This window comes from Esox lucius, chromosome 12 (genome assembly GCF_011004845.1).
Source record: "Esox lucius isolate fEsoLuc1 chromosome 12, fEsoLuc1.pri, whole genome shotgun sequence".
Lineage (NCBI taxonomy): Eukaryota > Metazoa > Chordata > Actinopteri > Esociformes > Esocidae > Esox > Esox lucius.
The window spans coordinates 8,710,982-8,737,417 of record NC_047580.1 but is presented as its reverse complement, the minus strand read 5'-3'; the positions used below and the strand labels follow the sequence as shown (position 1 = coordinate 8,737,417).

Below are 26,436 nucleotides of genomic sequence, written 5' to 3'. Positions count from 1 at the left end.
TAGGTCTGATTAAAGCCACACCCTACCCAAATACCACCTCTCTCCTATAATCTATCTCCTGCCTTCCTCCCCTCACTGCATTTTCTGTCAGCTCCTCCCTCTTTTGATTTCTCATCCTCTTTTCTCTCTCATTCTCCACTGTTGTGGTCCCCGGAGAGGGCTAGTACAGACATTCAGACAGCCCCTCCCCAAGTCCTGCCTCTGCGCTGACTGACAGGAAGCGTGAGACAACCTTGCCTTTGTTCGTACAGTAAATGTGACGGAGATGTAGTCAGTGTGTGCGTGTGTGTCTGTCTGCCTGTGTGTGTAAAAACCGGGTTTGGGAGTATGTCTTATTCTTTTTATGTGTGAGAGGGACCGAGAGAGACAGGGGAAGAGATAAGAGAGAGAGATGGACTAGGGGAGGAGTGAGCGCAGGCAGAGAGAGAGATGAGGGAGGGATCGGTGTGAGAGAGGGAGGGTGTGTGGCGAGGGAGGGAGGGCTTGAAGCCATGCTGGGTGTGTGGAGAGGGAGGGAGGGCTTGAAGCCATGCTGGGTGTGTGGAGAGGGCAGCCCAGATGAGAACTCTCTCTCTGTTGGTGCTCCCTGCTCCTCACCTCTCCCTTTCTCTCCTCTCTTCACTGGTTGTTTGCTCACTAGATGAACCAGCTTGGAATAGAGTCGTTTGGAAACCGAGGAGTGTATTCACGTGTGGTTTTCTGTGTGTGTGTGTGTGCGCGCGCACATTCACGCGTATATTTCCTTTTTGCGTGAAGTAGATTCCAGCCTGTGTGCCTGGTCTGTGGGTTATGTGGGGGTTCTGGATCTGGATGTGTGTTTTCCCACTGAGAAGACCTGGGTGTGTGTGGAGCGGAACAGAAAGCACCCTCAGTCCACCCGTCAGTCACGATGGTGCAGCGGTTCAGTCTACGCAGGCAGTACTCTAAGGTGAGTCTGCTGACCGACCCCCGCTGGGCTGTTCAGTGACCTCAACCTCCACACAGAGCCTTCCATTAGTCCGTTGAGTAAGTGCTTCTAATGCAGTGCCTGCTGGGTGGTGGAGAAGTTTGCTATTGTGTCCGTCGGTGTGGTATTTCGTGTGTAAAGCAAGTGTGTCTTGTAGATTTACTTTAGTTTTAGCATCTACCTTTACCTCCATTAGCTCCTTGTCCACGACTCTGAATGTCAAACACACGACAGAGTACAGGACTGTCGTAGACAACATCCCATCGAATATCTTGCGTTCAATTAAAATGCACTAAATGTATGTTTTCTGTATATTTAAATTTGAGTAACAAGACACAAACAGCCAATATATTATTTACGTATTGTTTATCTTTTTATTCTGTATATTTATATTATATTTTGTTACAGGACATTTAAAGTACATTTATGAAGGGATAGGCGCAGTAATATATATATTTTTTGAATCATACTTTTAAAAAACGAACTGTCCTTCTGCCTGAATAACCTCTTGTGGCCGAGCATTCTGCGTTGATGTGGCTCTACATGTAAATGACCAATAGATGAAATCTGTTTTTGGTTTGGATTTAGTGAAGACACCCGTCATGGCGTGTCTGTTGGGGTTATGTGAGTCTGTTTGAAGTGGATACTGAGATAGTAGGTTGTTTGGTGGTTAGGAATTTTCCACATGTTTTTCTTAAAGAATAGAAGAAAAGTAGTCAATCACTCTCTAAACCTTCAGCCATTAAAGATAGTGTTGCTAAATGTCTCCCTTTTGCATCCTGTCCTAGTCCTGTCTCATTTGGGTCCTGTGTAGCTCAGTTGGTGTTATAAGACTCATGAGAATCAAACCCACATCCTTGGTAAATCAAGTGGGGTTAGATTTTGGTTTTTAAATGTGAGCACTCATTACTATTAAGATGCTATTGATACAGTCTGCTAGAGACTTTAAACGTACATTTATTTCCATCTCTCACTCAATAACAAGAATGACAAGGTCAGTGTTGCCAAATGCAAAAGTGATCCACACTATATCCTGGTGCCATGTGTCCAGGTAAGCAACACACACACACACCCGGCCATCCACATAATGTAAGAGGAATCATGATTAATCGGCCCAGGCCACCTTCTTCCATTGATCCGTGGTCCAGTTCTGATGCTCACATGCCCATTGTAGGCGCTTTCAGCAGTGGACAGGGGTCAGTATGGGCACCCTGACTGGTCTGCGGCTACACAGCCCCATACACAACAAACTGCGACGCACTGTGTGTTCTGACAGCTTTCCATCAGTACCTGCATTCACTTTTTCAGCAATTTGAGCTACAGTAGCCTGTTTGTTGGATCGGACCACACGGGCCAGCCTTCACTCCCCACGTGCATTAATGAGCCTTGGCCGCCCACGACCCTGTTGCCGTTTCACCTCTTTTCCTTCCTTGGACCACTTTTGATAGGTACTGACCACTGTAGACAGGGAACACCCCACAAGGGCTGCAGTTTTGGAGATGCTCTGACCCAGTCGTCTAGCCATCACAATTGGGCCCTTGTCAGAGTCGCTCATATCCTTACGCTTGCCCATTATTCCAGCTTCTAACACATTGAGGACAGAATGTTCACTTGCTGCCTAATATATCCCACCCACTGACAGGTTTCCTGATAACGAGATTATCAGTGTTATTCACTTCACCTGTCAGTGGTCATAATGTTATGGCTGATCGGTGTTTATAACAACAATAAAAATAGATCAAATGAAACATTCTGTATGTGTGATATACAGTATACATACATATAAATCATATACAAACACTATTAACTTCTGAATTGATATCTGATGGCTGGTGTATATGATGTAAGTGCGTCAGGTGTCTCCAATATAAAGCAGATTTTTCACGTTCCTCCATATGTCCAGGTGTTTCATTTCCTGGTTTATATTCTGTAAGGAGTTGTAACCACAAGTTGATTATATCCTACATTTTCTCAGGTCAAAAATATGTAATGCAAAATGATTGAGGGAACATGCGATTGTTGTGTTAGGTGCAACAGATGCTGGATCTCAGTTTGAGCCAGTCTTAAACAAGCTGCACCTTTGAATGTGCATGTTCAAGCAGGTACATTGTGCCACCTCAGGGTGATCAGATAAAGTCTGCACATCCATAGCATTGGCCTTGGTAATAGCCTTCTGATGCGTGGATGTCGTCTGACCATGTGGGAGTGATTACTATGTGTCCAGCGCCGATTCATTGATTGACTATTGTCTATATATATCTATATCGGGGGAATCTTGGGCCTGGCACAAGCTCACACAACACACCTCATAAGACACACTTCACAGAAAACACACACCAGCCACACAATATGCACACCAGCCACACAATATGCACACCAACCACACTAAACACACGCCAACCACATTAAACACACGCCACCCACACTAAACACACGCCAACCACACTAAACACACGCCAACCACACTAAACACACGCCACCCACATTAAACACACGCCACCCACATTAAACACACGCCACCCACATTAAACACACGCCACCCACATTAAACACACGCCAACCACATTAAACACACGCCAACCACATTAAACACACGCCAACCACATTAAACACACGCCAACCACACTAAACACACGCCAACCACACTAAACACATACCAACCACACTAAACACACGCCACCCAACGCAGCTGAGGATTCTAGGCTGGCTCTCCAGGTCCGGTCTCCTGAGCTGTGTGAGGAGCGAGGGACGGGTGGGGGGATGAAGGGGTGGATTGGGGGGAAAGGGTCCCTTCGGGAGCCGGCTGGGAGGGAGTAACCATCTATTATTGAGCAGAGGAAAAGCCAGTCGTACCTTGAGGCTACTGTCTCGCTCTAACAGCAGTCAGTCCATCAGGCTGGGCGGGGGGGTTCAGACGTCTGCTCTGCTCGCCCCTCTGACAGAAGAAAATATTGACGGAGGGGTTAGGAACCCCCCCTCTTAGGCCACTTCTCTACCTACCCTCCTGCATGTCTATCTACAACAGGTTTAGCTGATGCTTTAACTAATAGTGATTTAATATTGCCGTACATTTTATGTGCAGGTGCCCCCTGGGATCAAACCAACCAACCTGGAGGGACCGTGCAGTTGTCTACCAGTTGCGCCATGTACAGGTGTCAGTGGTGTTGTCTGAAATAGCTTTTTGTAGTATGTGGTCATACCCAGAAAGGAATAAGTTACCCCCCCCCCCCCCGCATAGATTTTAGATGTTAGTTATACAAACACAGGCTTGTTTTCTTCTGTTTATTATTATTCTTATTAGGAAGAGAACATGATGTCCAGAAATAAAGGCTAGGTATTGTTTTGTGTAACGCTGTCACGCAGGTAGAGTGGGTTGAATGGACCTGGTCATTAAGTGCCAGACTTGGTTTGGTCCTAGCCCAGTTCTAACACACCTGATTGGACTAAACAATTTGCTCCGCGTCCAGAGACCTAAATGTGATTGAGGCTGGAACTCCAAGCGTTTTAACATTTCACCCTGTTAAATCACATTTCCCCTACAAGTATAGCTGCCATTGTTAACCTTCATATGTGTTTATGACAGGTGCACACACAGACATGAATTGTCAACTTTATGACTGACATTCAGTACAGACAGACAGGTGTGTGTTGTTTCATATTTTTTTATTAAAGCAGTCTCACCAGGACCTGCAATCAAATGGCGGCACGGATGTTGCTTCTGTTTTAGTTTCCCGATGAATATGAGATGAATTTAAAGTTTGTTTTTTTGTTCCCCCACCCTGGCATGACCACCGTCAGTGGCCCCACCTCCGTGTAGCGGATGAAGGCTGTCGTCAGGGCGGATGACTCTGCAGGCTTCGTGGTCTTGTGGTTTGTCGTTTTTGCAGAACATTGCTCTCATAAAAAAATGTGAGATGCACATCATCCTTTAATCGAGTCGATTTCTATCTCCCCTTCCCACATCTCTTTTTTAGGCTCAGTCCTAATTCCCCCCCCCCCCCCCCCGGCCCACACTATATCTTTTATTTTCCCCTTTTCTCTTTATTTCTCTTTATTTCTCTTCATTTCTCTTCTCTCTCATCCTGTTTTCTCTCTTTTGTTCTCAAACAAACGGAGCCTTCTCTCTCAGAGCGCTGAAGTTCTCTGCTGAAAGTGTAAATATTTCCTTGTCTGCTATTTGCCTGTGGGCTGCTGTTGCACTCAGTTGGCAGAGTGTGTGTGTTTGTGAGTGAATGAGAGTGTGAGATGTTGTCAGCATATCTGTTTAGGTTTTCCAATATCTCTTTGTTTTGTCTTTGGGAGTGTGTATTGATTCAGGTGTTATTGATTCAGGTGTTATTGATTACAAAAGCAAACACTAGTACTGATGTTGGATTAAGACTGTTAATGTGGTCCTCTGTCTTTAGTCTAATTTACAGTGGCATCTTCCTCTTCAGATAGTACTTGCTCTGTTTTTCCTGAAAGCTAATTTAATTCAGAGATTTTTGTATATTCCCCTTTTATACAGACAAATGTTCATCAGATTCTTTAGCTTATTAGCTGTAGTTAACATACAAACCAGGCCAGTGCCCATTCATGCATGTGTTGTAAATGAGAAGTGCAGTCTTTCAAAGGTTTTTGTCGAGTTAACGTCTGTAGTCACCTATGTTTTTTGGAAGCCAGAATAATTAATACAGCGCTATTGAGTTGATCTGACTACGCAGGACCTTAGAAAATAATCTTTGGTGAAGCCAAAACTGTGTCGCAGCTCCCCTCTCCACTAACCCATCTCAAGCTGTGATCTTTCTATGGCAATTAAAGTGCCTTGCTCAAGGGCACATCTTTCACCTTGACTGGTAATTCCCCTCTGTTATTCAAAACTAGCCACTCTTCGGTTACTAGCCAAATACTCTAACCACCAGGATTCTGGTACCTTTCTTCCTCCCTTAAATCTCTAGCTTACTTTCTTTCTCCCGCTGTCATTCCTGAGAACTCCCAGGATTCATTTCTCCCCTCTCCCTGTCTTTCCTCCATTTTCAGCCCATGGTTTAAACAGAGGGACTGATTGCCCGTCTCCATAGTAACAGAGGGATATTCAAACAGGTTTAACTCGGCTGGATGCTCACAGATGCCTGCCTTACACGTCACTGGCAACAGAGCCAGCTGCCAATTTCAGCAGAAAACCACCCCAAGACGAGGAAATGGCCATAGGTTCATATGGCCAGAGTTTCATCATGGGTTCTTCACTTTCGTTGTAGTGAATTTCAAGTGGGTCAGCACCATGTTCTATTATCTGTGTTCTTCATCATTCTCTGCTCTCAAACTCATCACTTGCTAATGAACTGGTTAAAAGAGCGTTTGCCGCCGATGAGAACACTCGCTGTAGGATGTTATAAATTGAGTGTGTGTGCCTCGTCATCCGCTCTCTGATGTCTATGTGAGAAAGACACTGCCGTTTCCTCTTTCCTGTGGTGGAGTTGCAGTGCTGTTAGTTCTACAAGACACACCTTGGGTTTGCTGTTCTAGGCTGTAACACTCTTCACCTCACCTGGGAATAAAGTAGCACAGAGGGTTTGCTGTTCTAGGCTGTAACACTCTTCACCTCACCTGGGAATAAAGTAGCACAGAGGGTTTGCTGTTCTAGGCTGTAACACTCTTCACCTCACCTGGGAATAAAGTAGCACAGAGGGTTTGCTGTTCTAGGCTGTAACACTCTTCACCTCACCTGGGAATAAAGTAGCACAGAGGGTTTGCTTTTCTAGGCTGTTACACTCTTCACCTCGCCTGGGAATAAAGTAGCACAGAGGGTTTGCTGTTCTAGGCTGTAACATTCTTTACCTCGCCTGGGTATAAAGTAGCACAGATGGTTTGCTGTTCTAGGCTGTAACACTCTTCACCTCACCTGGGAATAAAGTAGCACAGAGGGTTTGCTGTTCTAGGCTGTTACACTCTTCACCTCGCCTGGGAATAAAGTAGCACAGAGGGTTTCCTGTTCTAGGCTGTTACACTCTTCACCTCGCCTGGGAATAAAGTAGCACTGAGGGTTTGCTGTAGTAGGCTTTTACATTCTTCACCTCGCCTGGGAATAAAGTAGCACAGATGGTTTGCTGTAGTAGGCTTTTACATTCTTCACCTCGCCTGGGAATAAAGTAGCACAGAGGGTTTGCTGTTCTAGGCTGTAACACTATTCACCTCGCCTGGGAATAAAGTAGCACAGAGGGTTTGCTGTTCTAGGCTGTAACACTCTTCACCTCGCTCTCGTTCTGCCTCTCTCATCCCCTCTCCCCACCTCTCTCAGAAGCACATACCACATACTGCATATTCATGTACGTTAAACCAGACCATGTTATTAGGCGTGTGGAATACGAGGGGGTGTGGATGATGGAGCTGATGAGAGCCGCAGGGTTAATTAGACTATTTATCACTGGGGAAGATGAATGCAAGCGAACAAAATAGAAACTGATCCTTAAAGGCGGAGCCACATTTCACAAGACAAGAACACTCAGTGCTAATGCTATGTCAGGCTATCACTAATGACTGTTTTGGACATTGAGTATTCTGTCAATCCTGCTAACCCTTAATCCATTAAATTGCGTCAAAACAATGCTATTTAAAAACGCAATGGACATTAGATATGGGTAAACCTGGCATGGAGCCTCAATTGTCCTACAAGTGACCTACTGTTTGAGAACTCACCGCTAATACCAGTCTTCAAGCATAGGCTGCTTGATGAATTAGGCTCAGTTGTTGACATGAACATTGCTTTTCAAAAACACACAAAGTGTTGATAGCCTTTGCAAGTAATTACTTTTGTCATATGTTTAGTACCGGAAAATGTATTTCATATATAAACACAATTTTGTCATCTTTTAAAGTCACCACTTCCTCAGAAGTTGGGTTTGTGATTAGGTCTCTAAATTGTCTGTAAATCTTTGTTTACTGAGGTAAATGTAGCCCAGCTTTGGGCCGAATACTTTCCCTAAGAATACTTTCGCTAAGTATGTGGTGTTACTGTGCATATTAAAAAAATAAACAATAAATCTAGCCTATGCAATTTATTAACATTATTAATTCCCGAATTGTCATAGGAGGATAATAAGCTAGAACGATCTTGTTTAGAAAAAAAGAAAGGATTCCAACTTGCTGATTCTAAGCTTGTTCTCTTTTTTCTTCTTTTTCTTTTTCAGGCTGAAAAATCCCCTGCCATTGTCAATCATCTGGAAGAGAATATAAAACTATTTTCAATGTATAATGCATGAAAACATACAGCAATATATAGTATTTACCCAACTTTGGTATATCAATATATAAAATAATCTGTTATTTCTTAGCACACTCAATTCATTCAGCAATTAACCAGGCCATACTTTTTACCTCAGTCTTAATCTGACTCTTAATCTTTATCTGAAACTCTTTTCAAGCTTCAGTTTTTGCCTTCTCCAGAACATCCATCTCCTGCCCTTTGCCCTCAGTAGGGCCTGCCACCTCTGCCCAGCCTCACTGCTCAGCCTCTCCAGCTCCAGGAGGCTGGCTCTGGCCTGTCCCCACTCCTCCTCAGTCTGACGCTGGGCTGCAACAGTCTGCCGGGGCTTCTCCTCCACTTCAGAAAGGTTTTTTGGCCCGCTCAGTGTTGCTTTTGTCCCAGGCAGTTTTCTCAGCCAGCCTTCTCTCTTTGGCTTCTGCCAGCTCATCCTGGTTGCAGGAAGTCTTCTCGGCCATCATTTCTTTCTCCAAGGCAGCCATCTTTCCTTCCAGCTCAGCCGTGAGCTTGTCAAACGAAGTTGTCTTTGCCTGCAACTCCTCCATTTCGGACACATTGGCCTGGTTCTCCTGTTGCAGCTGTTCGCAGTCGGTCCTAACGGTCTCCAAATCGAGCTTTCCCCCGGCCAGGTGATTTTCCAGCTCCATCTTCTGCAGCATCGTTTTTACCAGATTATTTATTGTCTGGTCGTGGGCATTCTTCTTCCTTTCCAGAGCACTGGCTAACTGAGTGGCCCTGCATTCATCACGGTCCACTCTGGCCTTGGCATTGTCAAAAATGTATCTGGTCTCAGCCTCCTCTTTGCTAAGCTTTGACTCCACCTGTTTTATAGAACAGCTCATCTGGGAGGCCCTAGTCTGCTCTTCAGCCTTGAGGCTTGAACCACCAACTCCTTCCCTTTTTTCTGCCAGTTTTGAATGGCCCTCTGCTGCTGTGCTGCTGCAACCTAGCTATTCCTAAGAAGGGTCTTGGTGTTTTCCAGCTGTCCGCTCAGAAGCAAAGCCCTAGTCTTTTCCCTCTCCAGGTCCTTCTCCAGGGCAGAGGCCCGAAGCTCAACTCTCTCAAGCTTTGTCCTTCACTCTTCCTCAGCCTCCTGCTTCTCCAGTCGCTCCCTCATAACACACATCCGAGACTTCCGCGGAGGCCTTTCGGCCTCAGAGGCATCTCTATTGTGGGTCTCCATTGACACGGTTGTTGGGAGCCCCAGTGACTTGTAGTTCTGGTAGTGCCTCTTATCTGTAGGAGAGGAAACACAGTAAACATGGGAGAAACACATAAGAGCAAAGAACACAGGAGACTTGAGGAAACATGTCTAAACGACATTAGGTCAGTTTGAATGTTTTATTTTATAAAGAAATTCTTAAAAATCCCTTCCATACAGGCACTGTTTGTATGGAAAAAATCTCACTGTCACTGTCAAGAGCATGCCAAACCAAGAGGTGTCGAAAGCCATGTTGGCCAATCAGAAGCCTGAAAAAGTGATTATCGTTCTGGTAGGCTAACAACAATGGCGCCAGTGTTCAGAGGCATCCAGCTGCAGCCTCGCAGACTCGGCTGGCTAAAAGTCGTCTGACTAAAACTCATACTTACGTTTCGTCATTTCCATTTCAGTCTTATGTAGAAACCTCACAGATGACACTGGTACGAAAATGATTAAACTTTAGATGATTTATAGTCAGCATTCAAATACATACACAATTTCTATCTGTCAAAATAGCTTGCTAGTTAGTAACACTGTCTTCAAGGTACTGTGTCAGATAACTTGTAAACCTGACCAGTGTTTCAAGTTTGTTACTGAAGCTATATACAGTAGCTAGCCATAGTACTGTAGCTATTTGTTATTTATAAACGTAAGTTATGTAGTTACAAGTTTATGTTAGCTTTGATAAAAACGATTGTAGTCATGATCTCACACTTAAACAGCCAGACAGCAATCATTATCCAAATAATACTCTGTACACAATAATATTAATCATGGGATTGTCACTAGTGAACTATTAATGGCATCTTTACTTAGTTAAGGCCTTAGTTATTCTGAAAAAAATCTGGATGTTTGTGAATTAAACTGTCGAAATAGAATATATAAATGTATTTGAAGAGTCTTCATGAATATTTTCTAAATAGTTAGAGAAAACAAAATCAGTTTTCAAGTACCAATAAACACTTATCTTACTATACTGTTAAGTGTAATTAAATGTTTTTGACAATTTAAATGTAAGTTAGAAATAAAAAGTATATTCACTTATCAAACTTCTGTTCGGGGCGGCAGAGGAACAGCATTATAATGTTAGATCACAGTCTTATTGATATATGACAGTAATCTGTCTGCTGGTAGCTTTTCACCTGTTTCATGTATTATGTTGTCTTTGGTAGTAGTTCTTGATTAAGGTGTGGTGAACATCAACAAGATGCCCAGGGCTGTAAAGAGAAAAAATTATGTCCCATTTGTGCTTTTAATTTGCAGAGAATGCTTTTTTAAAGACTCTGTGGGATAATCCAGTAACGGGAAGTGTGGGGTTCTCTAGGGATATTTTTCAGACTCCTGAATTCCTGCAAAATGTAAATTTTAGGGCAGGAGGGTTGACTGTATTAGGCTTTTGTTATTATTTTGTTGTTATTATTATACAAGTCATTATGGCTTATCTATGCAAATAATATAATCAATGTCGATGTACAACTACAAATTGGTATGGCCTTTTAAGTGTTCAAGAGATACTGTTGGTAAGATAATATTAGTAATGTGAATGTAATATTCATAGTCAATAACATTACACAATATTTAACTGGGATAGCCATAACATGGGAAACAGTTTGTTTTATGTCTGTCTGAAGGGATTCTATAGATATTGTTAGTGGGTTGAGTGATAATATTTTGCTATGCTAATGTATTCTAAATCACGTTGTTATAATTTAGATATAGGTTTTACATGTACTGTAGGGCTGCACGATTTGGAGAAAATAATGAACAATAATTCCAATATTTATTTGACAAATATTGCAATTACGTTTGATTTGAGATTTTCAAACATGGGTGTAAACAGCATAGATAATCTAGCTTAAAAATAGAGGTCATAGCCTACATAGTGTGCTATATTAAACTGAATAAAAAATGTAATGTTTAACTACTCATTTAATTGGCGTTTGCTATGTTTGTGTCGTTGCCGTAGCTAGTTAGGCAAAAGTTATCAAGCCTTGAGGTATATTTTCTCCCAAATTAAGTATTATTTGTAGGCACCGACATTGAGGCCAAAACCTTTATTAACCACGCTATTGTGTATGGGACAATATTAGTGCCACTCGCTAGCAAGCATACATCTTCGCTAGCATTTGCAGCGTTAACTCAAAATGACATTGAAAATCCATCAAGCATTTAAACAGAAATAATGGTTTTAACAAGCTAGTTTTAGCAAGAAGTAGATGTAAGGGAGATTATAAAACAAGTAAACAACGGTGGAATTGTCCAAACGTTACTAATGTTACTCAATTGACAACAGTTTGAAATTGGGAGGAGTGGGTCAGACAATTACGAAATGGAAGTATCTCTTAGTCTGCCGGGTCAGTTTTAGTGACCTAAACAGAGTTTGCGTGTGGACGAAAGGCCAAAAAACTGCTGTTTTAAAAGGTTTTTCTCCTTCGTTCTTAAACCAGAAAAGGAACCAGACAAGCCTAGTTCAGCCAGGCCACAATTAAGTGATAATGTTGTCGCCCTCACTGAGTCCCTCGTGAGAGGTTGCGTCTTTAACCACAACGCCACCGTGCTATACATTTACCATGTCGCTAGACACCATTAAGCACTGTGTTACACTGACTATCGTTTCTTATTATGCTTACCTCCACCACAAACAACATGTATGAACTGTACGGCTTTTGCCACTGGCCATTCTAACAGCCTATTAGCCAGTAATAGGCATACTAGTATCTACTAACTACTTGGAATAGTCATAAGAATTGAGCAATTTCTAGCGAGACTGAATATGAACTTTTCACTGCCAAAGCTATATATTTCATGGGGCAAAATTTTTTTTTCCATTCGTGAATGACATTGATACAATAACTATCAATATAGGTGACGATAACTGAACTTTCTCCTCATGTGAAAAGACGAGAGAATCGTGGAAAACCCTACTCTTTTCCTGCCGAAGGGGTTTTGATCTAGCCCATATTCCCCAAAAAGCATGCACCGATGCGTACTTCGAAAATACACCAAAAATAGTCCCAATACTGTATTACCGTAAAACAGTTTTAGTTAAGGCTTACTATAATGTAGCTACTGAAGGTTGTAGCCAGCAAAGTTCTTGTCAATCCTGATCCAAAAAGCATGCATGGATGCGTATTTCGAAAATCCACCAGGAATAGTTGCAATACTGAATAACCGTAAACAGTTTTAGTTTAGGCTAACTATAACGTAGTTACTGGAGGCTGTAGCCATTTTGTAGGATTTTGTCTATCCGGAACAAATCCTAATGCATAATTCTCTCACTCACTCAGCAAGAAACATTCGCTCTTCTTGGCCCGGCTCCTCTTACGCCGTGTTCGCCAAAACACCACCTTTTTAAAGCCACCTTTCTGGCGCAAAACCTCTTAATTTGTCTTAAAACCAAAATGTGCACAGATCGCTGCAGTTGTGTCAGCTGCAGTTGTGTCTGCTGCAGTTGTGTCCGGTGCTATGCCGAAAACATCTAGATTTATTAAAGCAGGTTAATCGCGTTGGAAGGCACTGTCTGCAGTTTTCGGTTGGCTATTAGACAATATTTGGCGAACACCACACATCTGTAGAACGATCTCTGCATCGTTTCAATATTAGGTTATGCTAATAGTGGCAGAAAACTAGCAATATACACAATTCAATTGTTAATTGCAATTATTTGTGTGACAATTTAACATCAGCTAAAATGTCACAATTGTGACAGCCCTAGCTGAGAGTGACGTCAAGAATGTCCAAACCAAAATCTAAAGACGGTGGAGCACCGGACTCCAGACGTAAAAAGTGGAGGTAGGTTACTGCTGCAGAAGTGAACAGCAAACAAGCTTTCATATTCAGTACCGTCAGTAGTGGATATAACATTTTAAAAAAGATGCATGGGATGCTATTACTGGTTCACTGAATGCAGTATCTGGAGAAGGGCGCACGATGAGGAAGTAAAAAAAAAAAGTGATTGTCATTTTAGTACTATATATTATAAAAGTGTACAATCGAATGCTATAACTAGGCTCATTATTAATCAAATGTGTGAAAGTGTGCTCTTGAGTGTGCGTAGATTATGTTCTTAAGAGCAATTCCCAAATAAAAAAAACAGGGGAATGTCTGAGCCTTCGTAGAAACTGCGTAAGTGGGTTTTAAGAAGGAATTTCTTCTTAAGAACGGTTGGTGAATGAGGCCCATTGACATTATTGTAAATGGTTATAGGAAGGTTGCCACAGCTTTGCTCTGCCCTGACATCACGCTCAGAACTGGTTCAGTAACCCTAAATCCTACCCGTGCTAAAAGACGTTGAGTGAACTGGAGGAAAGGCTAGCAGCATGAAAGTGGGTAGTAACTTAAAATAAATAAATAAACCTTACAATAAATAATAATAGAAACTATCGCCCTAGAGTTGTTGAGTTTGACCGAGGCTCCTCTCATTTTCGGTCAGCGCTTCTTCCTGTATAAACCTTAACTAGAAACAACCTTAGCTGTAGCTTTTCTAAGGGGATGTTGGACTCGGCACACACAGCTCTCAGTCCTGAATAATTTCTTGTCTTGAATCTGCTGATGTGTATGCACTAGTAATGGTCATTTGAAGAGGCATGCTCTGGCTAACCGTGCTTTTGTTCTTCACATGGGCTTTAGACTTTAAGGGGTCATCACGTATTTTTACGCGTCCAATCAATAGTAGGCTATGTTGGCAGAATTTGTAAAACAGTTCATTGCCTCACTCAATAGGCCTACTCCTTTGGGTATTGCTCAGCTCTGAATTTAGTGGTTAGGTTCAAATTATTATATATTTTTTTTACTTGAGACAGCCTTTTCCCGACACGTTTCCAAAAGTGAAAGCCCAGTTGTGAGGTGACGCAAGGGTGACTCACCCGACCGACCTGAATTATTTCTCTAGGCCTACTCGCCTGTTGCCTAATTTTTCTAAATAAATTAGGTTACTTCAATAATTAGCCCTATTTTTATAATTATTTGTATCAATTTCAGGCAAATAATGGAAAATTCTGCAATATTCCATGTTTGTCTGTTGATTACATTTTTATTACCAAATTCTGCGATTCCGTCCAGAAAAAACAGTACACATCTCTATCTTTTCTAATGTGAACATTATTGACGTTCTTTATCTGTAAGTGTTTACCACACACGTTTGGTGCTGCAAAAAAGCCAAGGTCTGGTTATTTGTGCATAGAGTTAAACCCTGTGACACCACCACGTTTTGGCATTGTATTTGTTATCTGACTATTTCAAAAGTAGTGTTGAAAGAACAACATTTGTAATGGCTGTTTCTGGGTCCCCCAAATATGGGCGTGGCTTTGTGTGTTCTAGTGTATGACATGATGTCTATGTTGCCTCATTCTTTCATTATGAGGAATTCTATTGTGATGTCACCAAAAATCAATATGCAGTGAAGTCAGGGTTTGGTAGGTGTCGATAAATGTTGAATGGAGCCCTTATTCATTTACAAATTACCTACTGTTTGATAATTTACCAATAATACAGTACTTGTCTTAAAACATAGGCTGCTTGTTGGCAGAAAAGACAGCGAAGAAATATGAGAGATTTAATTTAAAATACCAATGTATCACATACCAAAATGTTGGAACATTTTAATTGCCGGTGTGAGAACAAATAAGGTCCACTGGAACCTGGAGGGTTCTGCTCCACAGAACTGATGTGATTACATATTAAATAAAAAGCTGCTCTGAGCAGGAGACACACTCATACTGGTACTGTACATCTGTAAATGTCTTTACAACTGGATATCAATTTGTAGGATATTCTCACCTCTCATATCCCTTTGTGTGTGTGTGTGTGTATATACACGTGTTTTGTCTTTGAAGTGTTTAATCAGGCTGCTGAATATTCAACAGTAATTACCCATAATTCTCTAGACAGGACAGTCTGCATTAGGATGAAAGCACCATAGTGGTAGATTATGCGCACACACGCATACTGTACACTCACTGTAATGATGCACATTTGTGTCACTGAATATGTAAATAATGAACCCTAACGTGAGCACTTGCCATTAGAAGTGAAAGGGTTGGGGAGTGTTGGGGGTGACATACTATGGCTATTGTCACAAAGGATCAAAGGATTGATCAAAGGATTACTGTTTTTGGTTGTTTGCACAAGGTCCAACAGCACAATTTGATTTCCACTTTTAGTCCTTACCCCTCTGCATTGGGGTGGTGTGGCCTGCATTTTGGGTGACCCAGAAAGCAGTTGGGTTTAACTGTTTTCCTCAGACAGTGAACAATATTATTATGTTATTTTATTACCTTTTAGGCTCAGGGATTTGAACTAGTAAACTTTCAGTTCCTGGCCCAATGCATCTTACCACTAGTGTACAGCCTTTGAGAGTACAGATCGGGAGGCAAGAGATGGACTGTGTAGATGAGTGGAGAAGTCAACGTATAAGCAAGAGGGGTGTGAAGGGGTGAGGTAAATAGGAGAGTGAGAGAGGGGCCGAGGGTTTTGACGGACTTGTCCGGAGGAAGTCCGGTACTTGCCCCAGTATTGCCTGTTTTGAAGGCTGTTTGATCAGGGCCAGAATGGTGGTGGCTGCCTTCTGCATCTCCTCACTGTCCAGTAGTTAGTTCCAGTTCCCAGCTCCCGGCCCAGGTCGTGAACACTGACTCACTGGATGACACTCTTGTTTCTGTGTTTCCCTTCTTTTTTGAGCGTGTGCTTGTGGAGTCTCTGTGAGTCCATGCTGGTCATCCTCTGTGAGGTTATTTTCAGGACCCACAGCTGGTCCTTCCTCTTCAGTCATTGAGAGTTGCCACATCTCTGCTCTCCAGGGAGGATGTGGCGGTCAACCTTCACCCACATGGCCGCAGTTAACAAATAACACGGGCCGGTGAGAGCACTCTGCTCTCATTGGCTGAGTCCGTCTTTGTGGCAAAGACTACTCGCCTGCGATTGGTCTACGGTGTCTCTGTGTCAAAGCCAACTAACTGTCATTGTTCCAGTCCACTCTTTGTACGCATGTTTGTGCTCTCTCTCTCCCAGCCACTCCCTGTCAAAGGAGAGATTGGGAAAGGGTTCTGCTACTCCTTGAGTGTATGTAATAGAGTGTGTGTGTGTTTATTTAATGAATAATAGATGAGGGTATGGATTGCTGAGCTCAGCCATGCAGCTCTGCTCCACTGACCCAGTTAACACACAGAAGATCCCACATGGCAAAACCATGTCTCCAGCAACCATGGTCAGACTTGTCATGCTGACGTCTTGTATCCACCAATCAGATTCCATCCCACCCTGTTCTCACGCCCCTTCAATCACAGAGCTGTATAATTTCCCCAAAGCCCATAGCTTAGGACAGACAGAATAGGGTTAATAACCATGTGGATTTTTACTACGACAGAGATCCTCCTTCTGCTTTTTTATAAATACATATGACATTTTCTTGCACACTGATTCTACCACAGATTGTTCTAATATAGAACTTGTATGGCCTAGCTCTATGTGATACCCCTGGCTTATGACCATGGCTGTCAATCATCCAAGCCCATTTTACCATTCGTTTCCTTTCACTATCATAGTTCCTCTCTGCTCTGCCAGTCCGAAATCATCTCAACCACTCTCACATGCCGTTAAGTTCCACACGCCGTCGCTCAAGCAGGTTACCTAAAGGGGTTTGAAGTTTAGTTATCAGATCAGATCTGTTGCAGGTTGAAAACTAATGGAAGAATGTCATAAAGGAAAAGGAATGCCGCCAGGAAATGGCATAGGAAATGGCTTTTGTCAGTGAGACAGACCAAAGGCATCCTAGAATGTACCAAAGGCATGTAGCCTCAGTGGGTCTGTATGCCTGTGTGGGTGGAGATGGAATTGAAACCAGCTCGTTCCCAGCGACCGTCTGCAGTGATGTTGCATTAGCACCGCCTAGTGGTCACTAATGGTGACGCATCGCTCAATTGCCCCTCTGTTCTTTCTCTATAACCCCAGGCCACGCCTTCTTTCTCTATCTCTCTCACACACACACACACATTCACTGCTTTTTAAAATTAATTTATTATATACCTAAAGAAAGAACCAAACCATCTACAGCTGCTATCGGAAACTTCTGTGCTACTTCCACAGTACAGGTCACCCGAGTGGTGTGTTCGCCTACATCACTGGCTTGCAGCACAACTGTGTCATTTCAGCCTGGAATTCAAATCCTGGTCGCATCATACCAGTGATGCAGTTCGGCTGAACAGCATGGTGGTTTACTCCTCCAAAAAAAAGAGAAATCAGTTATATCACTTTCCTGGCGGTAGGCTGCAGTACTTTACAGTGAGACCTAGAGGGTGCACAACTCAAATGACCTGGTTTTCCCGGTGGCTCGGTTGACACAATAACAGGTTGAACTGGTCAGAACCGGTCTTTCCAAATTCTCCCAACACCCCACTCGGGGTTGCTAATGAATAGGAGGCAGATGGGTCAAGAATGGCGCACCAAGTGGGCCAGGAAAGTCTACAGGGGCTTGTTAAACAGTGTAGGAGCAAAAGGCCATTATTACTGATTGTCCTGCAGGAGTCCCCATCCTCCGACCCATGAATAGGCTGGCAGGGTGTCGCAGCCAACACTTCCCCTGGTGCATACCGTGTTGAGGATCAGAACAGCATTCCCCTGGTGCATACCGTGTTGAGGATCCGAACAGCATTCCCCTGGTGCACACTGTGTTGAGGATCAGAACAGCATTCTCCTGGTGCATACCGTGTTGAGGATCAGAACAGCATTCCCCTGGTGCATACCGTGTTGAGGATCAGAACAGCATTCCCCTGGTGCACACTGTGTTGAGGATCAGAACAGCATTCTCCTGGTGCATACCGTGTTGAGGATCAGAACAGCATTCCCCTGGTGCATACCGTGTTGAGGATCAGAACAGCATTCCCCTGGTGCACACTGTGTTGAGGATCAGAACAGCATTCTCCTGGTGCATACCGTGTTGAGGATCAGAACAGCATTCCCCTGGTGCATACCGTGTTGAGGATCAGAACAGCATTCCCCTGGGGCATACCGGGTTGTGGATCAGAACAGCATTCTGAGATAGAGCTCCCTCAGTCTCTGTGTTGTATAATCTGGATGAGGTGGATGTAAACTGAATTGGCATTGGTAAATAATGACAAACACAAACTGACTGACTGAGAGTTAGAGAGTGACTGATTGATGGACAGACACTGATTGAATGACTGACAGACACAAACTGGCTGGTTGGTGACTGAGCAGTTCTTCTGTTTTTGTCGTTTTTGTTGTTGTTGTTTTGGTTGTTTGGTTTGTCATTAGGACCATGGCTGCCATTCAGCCTGGCCTCTATTAATAGTCTGCCGAGTGCTTTATGTAACCCTAAGCAGCCCATTGATGGGAGGCAGGGCCGGGGCTGACATGGGCCTGTTCTCAATTTGGAATGGATTATCTCTAAGGCCTACTGTGTATTTGTTCTGTCTATGCTGTTCCTCTATTCCTTGAGAACTGTTCATAACTGTTCTTCACAGCTTCTCAGGACCTGTGTCCATCTTTGGAATGACAGTGAGATTATCATCCTAGGATTGTCCCATTGCTGAGGGCAACCCCCTGGAATTCATATGACCCAGAACTTTCTATTCTGGAATCCAAAACCTCTGGATTCCCACAGTGGTTTATTTAGCCTCTGCTCACCCCCTTAGTCATGACAGTGTGGTAATCTTATAGCCTGTGACAAAGATGTTTGGCGCTTTTCTCCACATGAACATCTGACCTAAATCTGTCAGATGATTTCATGTTGTGTTCTTTGGTCTATTAAAGTACAGCTCTAGCTCAGCTTGTTCTGACCCATGCATTTGCATTCACTGATGTGTGTGTGTTTTGGTGTGCGTGTCCAGTATAAATATCCCACTAACCAATTAAACAAAACATGACTAACTGGATCACTGGTTTGACAGGCCTGGTTTTAGGTTATTCTGTTCTACAAAAGGCTTATTTATTTGTTGCCAATATCTGTATTTTTATATATACAGTGTGTGTGTGTGTATTTATAAAATCACTTTTTTCTTCCTAGCCCTATTTTGTTCTATCAAATTCTACCTCAGTCGCTTCCAATAGAGTTAATACATCAAGCTATTCTAGCTTTCCCCTCCCCAAACTGCTATTTCTAACAGATGGCTTACTTGTCCAATGACCTGTTAGCTTTGCAAGTCCCCCAGCTGCCTGATAAAGGCGCGATAAGACCAGGTAATCCTCACTGAGGATTCTTCCTTCGACGGGCCACTCATCAACCGGCCCCACAGTGAATGCTCGAACCTAGACGGTAGTGGACAGCATGGTGCTCAAAAAAGCACCTGAGAGTAGCTCTAAACATAAGTTGCCCAAATGTACAGATCTGTTTTCCTCTAAAAACAGCCTTATTTGTTAAGATGGAAGATATTAAACCTTCCATTGGTGGTTAGTGGTTCCCTCCTATTCACGCAGTGTCTGAGGGAGGTGTCCCATAGTGCACTGCTTCAGGAGCGCTCACACGCTTCACCCAGGTAGCCTGGCTCCTCTGCCAGTTACGATATGCTGCTAATAATGTCACTGAATAATGTCTTGTCGTGTGGATTCTGTTTTGTATCTGTTTTGCTGAGAGACCTCCAGAGTCAGCCTGGAATTTCCCTGGGTTACAGTTATAGACTCTTGGGTAGCTTGGGCCTCTACGAGATCCTTTAGACCTGGGAATGCACTTGCACTGAGCTCATTGGTGGAGAATGTATATGATGTCACCTCTGAAAGCACCTGAAAACCTGTTAGACCTGAAAGGAGACACCGGCTCTTCCCGAAATCATTTCTTGATTTACGTGTGTAAAAGATAAAGCTTTTTCTTGAGGCTGTTGTTCGTTTGTCATTATATTTCCGGGTATGTCTGTGAATGTGTGTGTTGTGTCTGTGTTTGCGTAAGTATGTGTGTGTGTTTGAAGTGGGTCATTTGTGCCAGACTAGCTCCCAAAGAGGTTAACACATGTAGTCCTTTTAATGGTGTTGAACAGCGCTATGGAGGCTTGAATGGATGGTATCAGATAAAAAGAATATGGCTTTATTGACGACCAGTGTGACAACCGGCTTCTTTCTCTTAGTTAACAGTGACGGGGAGGGATTTAGAAAGCCAGCAGGCAGCCATGTGGCCCCTTCATTCATTATGGGAATTAGTCAAGTCGAGTGGATACACAGACACACAAACATCTCCCAGAACCCTCAGAATGACTGAGGCGTACTCTTATGTAAGCCACCTTTCCCCTACACTCCAGCCCCTCTCTTTCTGGGTCCCTCCCTCCCCACAGCCTCCTCATTAAAGCCAGTATTCATCCCCTCCTCATCCTCTTCTCTCCCCCCTCTCATTCCTGTACAGAAGCTCTTTGGCCAGCCCTCGCCCTGCTTTACTCCTATGTGTCCCGATTTACGCTTCATCCTCTAATTGGTTGCTAGCAGCCGGAACAAACAAACACAAACACACAGACGGACAGACACGCTGTATTGCTGTCTTGTTGTTCATATGACCATATAATCTGATAAGGGTGAATGGAAGAGTTGCTTTCCAGCTAAAAGTGATTGTTTTCCTCACATTGAAAACCTTTAAGACTCCATGTGCTCGACAGTGTGTGAGCGATACAAACAGAGGTGTGATCGTTGGCTGAGAGGTGTGTCAAAATGAAATCAGGGCGTTCTAACTGTGAGAGCTGATTGGCTGCGGGTTGCGCCGAGTCAACGCTCATTGGTCGGGTCGGGACGGCTGCGTGAGACTGGTGGTTTTCAGTGTGCCGGCCGTCACCACTGATTGGCTGTGACATTCAAGCTGTGAAAAATAAGGCTCCAGTTTGACAGTTTGGTTTCTTGTTTGACGTTTTTTTTGCATGAACCAACTGTGGTATCACTGGCCCAGACAGGGTGACGGAAGAAAGTGCTTGTCCCCTCTCTCCCCTCCCTCCCTCCTTTCCTCCCTCTTGTTTTCTTGCACACACACACACACTCTCTGACAGCTCCTGGTGGGCTCTTTTCTTTTTCCTGCTCCCTCGTTCCCCTCACATCCGTCCCTCTATTTCTCTCCTCTCTCTTCCTCTGTGAATTTGACACCCAGTGGACTCTTAAAATGTAACCCTGCCTTCAACTCTCCCCCCGGTTAACCCCTGGAACCCCGCTCTGCTCTCCCGTTAAACCCTGACGTCCGCCCCTCTGGATTCAGTCTCCGGGGGCGGCGCCGTTTGCTTAACTGTCACTTGCAATTCCCTGCCGGCGTCAGGCCGACCCAACGCTTCAACGGCTCCCTTGTTCTTCCAGGAGTGCCGTGCCTGAAGGAGTTGGCGCTCACTGAAGCGCGCTCTTCCTAGGCTTACCCCTCCGCTCCATAGGGGCGTGTGATCAGTGGAGTGGACCAGGCATCGGCGGTGCCCAATCAGTCTCCGTGGCCGCTGGCAGGGCTGGCCAATGGCTGGGTCATGTAGGGCTTTGGACTCGCCGGTGTGGACTGGACCGAGTAGCTGTTCAGGCGGATGAGTTGTCGGATGGACAGACTGGACACTGGACTCAACCGGATTCTCAGCCTCAGACAGGATCCCGTTAGCTCCGGTTCTTTCCCCGGCCTCAGACAGGATCCCGTTAGCTCCGGCTCTTTCCCCGGCCTCTGTCGTGTGGATTGTCTTCGATTCCCTTTGTCCGGTGACCTCTTGACCCCATGACTGGAGTGGGACCGTTGTGACGAGCGGACGTGTGACCCAGTCCTCGTCTTCCCTGCTGTGGCCATCTCCAATGGGACAGGGAGACTCTCCCCAAGCCCCTCCCCCGGTGTGAGGCTGTGTGAGGCTCCATGCGCCCTCGCCCCCACGCCATGGAGGTCATCCTCAACCTGGTAACTGCTGACCCCTCTCCGCCTCCCTCCCCCGCCACAGTGAGTCTCCACCTGTACGGTGTGTGTGTGTGTGTGTGTGTGTGTTCATCTGAGTTCATCTATCGATGGCATGAATGACTGTTAATCTGTCTGCAGTGTACAGAAAACAACAGCCAGCCCTGTTGAAACCATAATGGCTTTAAAGAGACATAAGACCTGTGAGTTTTAAGAACAGACCAGAGGGCTGTTCTGGGCTTGACAGGACTTTGTTTTGGTTTTATGGGGACTGAAAGCATTGTGTTGTGATGCCTGGGCTTTGTTGCTCCACAGTGTTTCATTGGGCTTTAGTTTAGTTTGGACTGTGTGCTTTTTTTTTCTCGTGCTGGAAGCGGACACAACCGGCTTTTCTTCCAGACCCGAATTCCTCCATACAACAAAAGTTAGCTACTGGCGAACTTGGTCTGCGTTTGTGTGTGTGTGTGTGTGAATGTGTTAGTTTTTACTAAATCGCTTCTTACTGAGCGTCACACAGAGTTATGTAATTGTCCACAACTATTGAAAGAAGCTCATTGTTACTAGATTGGAACCTCCTAAACACAAAAAGCGGATTTCCATAGAAAAATTGCCTTTGTCAATATCAGAGCTACTTAATTTGGCAAAGCTGGGTGGGAACTGAGACTGAGCATACAGGGGATGGAGAAGAAGAATCAAGGAGATATGGAGAGAAGAGGCTTTGTGAAATCGTCTTCGTTGGTTGGGCTTTCATTGCTCTAGAGATGGGAATTCCAGGACCATATCCCATTAGAACTCCCATCCTGTCACCTCATACTGTTAGCTGTGTAGGATGACAGCCCAATATTAACGTTGCTGTCTGCATCCTACTGATGGATGATTGAATTAGGTCATTTTCACAAAGAACACCAGAGCATGGTTATGTCCTTTCTTGCCTTAAATATTCACTCTGGGATTATAAATTCAACAAATCTGTATTGTAGGATTTGAAATGACAATATGGACAGGCTGTATAGGAGTGTGATTGGATTAGGGTTGCACATTTTTGGGAATATTTTGAGGTGGAAATTTTCAGTGGAAATTAACAAGAATATATGGAATTAGGGGAATATATGCAAATTACTATTAATACCATTTAGAAGTAGATGTTTTTTGCATTGGATGTATTTACCATATGCAGACTGAAACAGAAACATTTTAACTTATCATAAGTAGATGCAATTGCAAATGATTAAATCTTTCCAATATAAATAAAAAAAACAATTTAGTCAGGAGTTAATAGGAAATCACATGGGATGATTTCACTGAACAACAAAAAGGGAATATTTTATATGTTCCCAATGATTCATTGCACCTCGAAAAATGTTTTCAACATACAGTATCTCACAAAAGTGAGTACACCACTCACATTTTTTGAAATATTTGATTATATCTTTTCATGTGACAACACTGAAGGAATGACACTTTGCTACAATGTAAAGCAGTGAGTGTACAGCTTGTATAACAGTGTACATTTGCTTTCCCCTCAAAATAACACAACACAGCCATTAATGTCTAAACCGCTGGCAACAAAGGTGAGTACACCCCTAAGTGAAAATTTGTCATTTTCCCTCCCCAGTGTCATGACACGTTAGGGTTACAAGGTCTCAGGTGTGTGTTAAATGTGCTGTTGTCGCTCTCACACTCCCTCATACTGGTCACTGGAAGTTCAACATGGCACCTCATGGCAAAGACCTCTCTGAGGATCTGAAAAAAATAATTGTTGCTCTACATAAAGATGGCCTAGGCTATAAGAAGAATGCCAAGACCCTGAAACTGAGTTGCAGCACGGTGGCCAAGACCATACAGTGGTTTAACAGGACAGGTTCCACTCAAAACAGGCCTCGCCATGGTCGACCAAAGAAGTTGAGTGCACATGCTCAGTGTCATATCCAGAGGTTGTCTTTGGGAAATGGACGTATGAGTGCTGCCAGCATTGCTGCAGAGGTTGAAGGGGTGGGGGGTCAGCCTGTCAGTGCTCAGACCATACGCTGCACACTGCATCAAATTGGTCCGCATGGCTGTTGTCCCAGAAGGAAGCCTCTTCTAAAGAGAAAGCCTGCAAACAGTTTGCTGAAGACAAGCAGACTAAGGATATGGATAACTGGAACCATGTCCTGTTGTCTGATGAGACCAAGATAAACGTATTTGGTTCAGATGGTGTCAAGTGTGTGTGGTGGCAACCAGGTGAGGAGTACAAAGACAAGTGTATCTTGCCTACAGTCAAGCATGGGGGTGGGAGTGTCATGGTCTGGGCCTGCATGAGTTCTGCCAGCAATGGGGAGCTACAGTTCATTGAAGGAACCATGAATGCCAACATGTACTGTGACATACTGAAGCAGAGCATGATCCCCTCCCTTCGGAGACTGGGTCGCAGGGCAGCATTCCAACATGATAACGACCCCAAACCCACCTCCTGCCTTGATAAAGAAGCTGAGGGTAAAGGTGATGGACTGGCCAAGCATGTCTCCCGACTTAAACCCTATTAAGCATCTGTGGGGCATCCTCAAATGGAAGGTGGAGGAGCGCAAGGTCTCTAACATCCACCAGCTCCATGATGTCGTCATGTAGGAGTGAAAGAGGACTCCAGTGGCAACCTGTGAAGCTCTGGTGAACTGCATGCCCAAGAGCGTTCAGGCAGTGCTGGAAAGTAATGATGGTCACACAAAATATTGACACTTAGGGCCCAATTTGGACATTTTCTCTTGGGGGTGTACTCACTTTTGTTGCCAGCGGTTTAGACATTAATGGCTGTGTGTTGAGTTATTTTGAGGGGACAGCAAATGTACACTGTTATACAAGATTTACACTCACTACTTTACATTGTAGCAAAGTGTCATTTCTTCAGTGTTGTCACATGAAAAGATATAATAAAATATTTACAAAAATGTGAGGGGTGTACTTTTGTGAGATACTGTACATCTGAAGCTTTGGTTGTCTCCCTCTCCAGCCTCCATGTCTTCTCCTTGTACCTCCTCCTCCATGTCCACTTCTTGAACATCAGCCTCTGAGGCCTAATCCTCAATGTCACTTAACAACCTTGTTGAGGATAGCTCACTGTCCGGCTAATAATTCACAGATTTAACTTCCCATGGAAGATTTCTGTAAAAACTCTGGACATTTTCAGGAACGATTCCGACCCTTTATAAACCTAGATATGATGTAAATTATATGGTACAACATACATTGTCTTTGTCCTGAATTACAACATATTACATGGGTGATGTAGTACACAGTTTGATAACATAGCACACTTTCTCAACAAGTGTCTGAATTTAACAATCGTACTAGAGTGCATCTTTAATGCAGGTGTCAAAAAGTGTGGACAGCCTCCAAACTGGTTAGTAAAGTGGAATTCCACAGGGTGTGACTGTAGTTGTTCAGAATGCCCTACAGCAGGGGTGGGCAGTATTTTTCACTGGGGGGCCACACTGAAAATGCCAGAGAGCACCGTGGGCCAGATTACTTTTTTAACCAACATGCCTAATAAACACACAACATAGCTAACTCTGTTAACTTGCATATTATATTTATGCATATTTATTTCTCATGCAACACTGTTTTCATAATTGAACTTAATTTACTTTAACAATGTTTTTTTATTATTATTTTCTGTTAACAACTGTTATTATGGCAGACAAAGGCCTAAAAAAAACTTTTTAGGGTTATTACTAAACAGAAATGTTGCAACACATATTTGCCTTAAAACTTAACTTAAACTCAACAGAGTATGCTACATAAGGTATAGTGTATAACAGTTATATAGGTATAATAGTTATTAGGGCAGACATAAGTATATGAAGATTTTCACTCAAAGCAAATGTTGGTATAATTGCCGTCATCTAACTTCATACAGTTTATTTGTTGGTACTACGTGCTTTTAATGACAGCGATTCCAGCAGGCCAGACCCAAGAAATCTACTTTAGGACTACTCACTCAATATTAACAGGAGAGCCTCGTATGGGCGTTGACAAGTGAGGTGAAGTCAGGAGTAATTTCTGTGGAAGCAGTGTGCGGTACTGTTGCAATATGTTCATCAGTGAGGCTGCATCTGTGCTTGGACTTGTTGAATTGTAGCATCGGGTGACAGTTTTTGTATTTCGCTGCATGCTTCCTCTGCAAATTGTACTCTCTATCTTTACCTGCGACATTTGCAAATAAATATTTTCCTGTCAGTAGT

At 43.6% G+C, this 26,436-nt stretch overlaps 1 protein-coding gene across 12 annotated transcripts in view; it reads left to right on the top strand.

Annotated features, from left to right (window-relative positions):
- The window catches only part of tmcc1a (transmembrane and coiled-coil domain family 1a), a 57,653-nt gene that overhangs the window by 11,837 nt on the left and 19,380 nt on the right, over window positions 1–26,436 (top strand). The window contains exon 1 of one of the 12 annotated variants that reach the window (XM_010895268.4): window positions 543–928. The exons of 9 other annotated variants lie outside the window; for them this stretch is intronic. In XM_010895268.4, coding sequence (XP_010893570.1) covers window positions 890–928 — 39 coding nt within the window. In that variant the 5' untranslated portion in view covers window positions 543–889. Of the gene's footprint in view, window positions 1–542; window positions 929–21,380; window positions 22,265–26,436 lie in introns of those variants that run through there. 2 more of the 12 variants (XM_010895265.4, XM_020051901.3) reach the window with 2 other exon arrangements.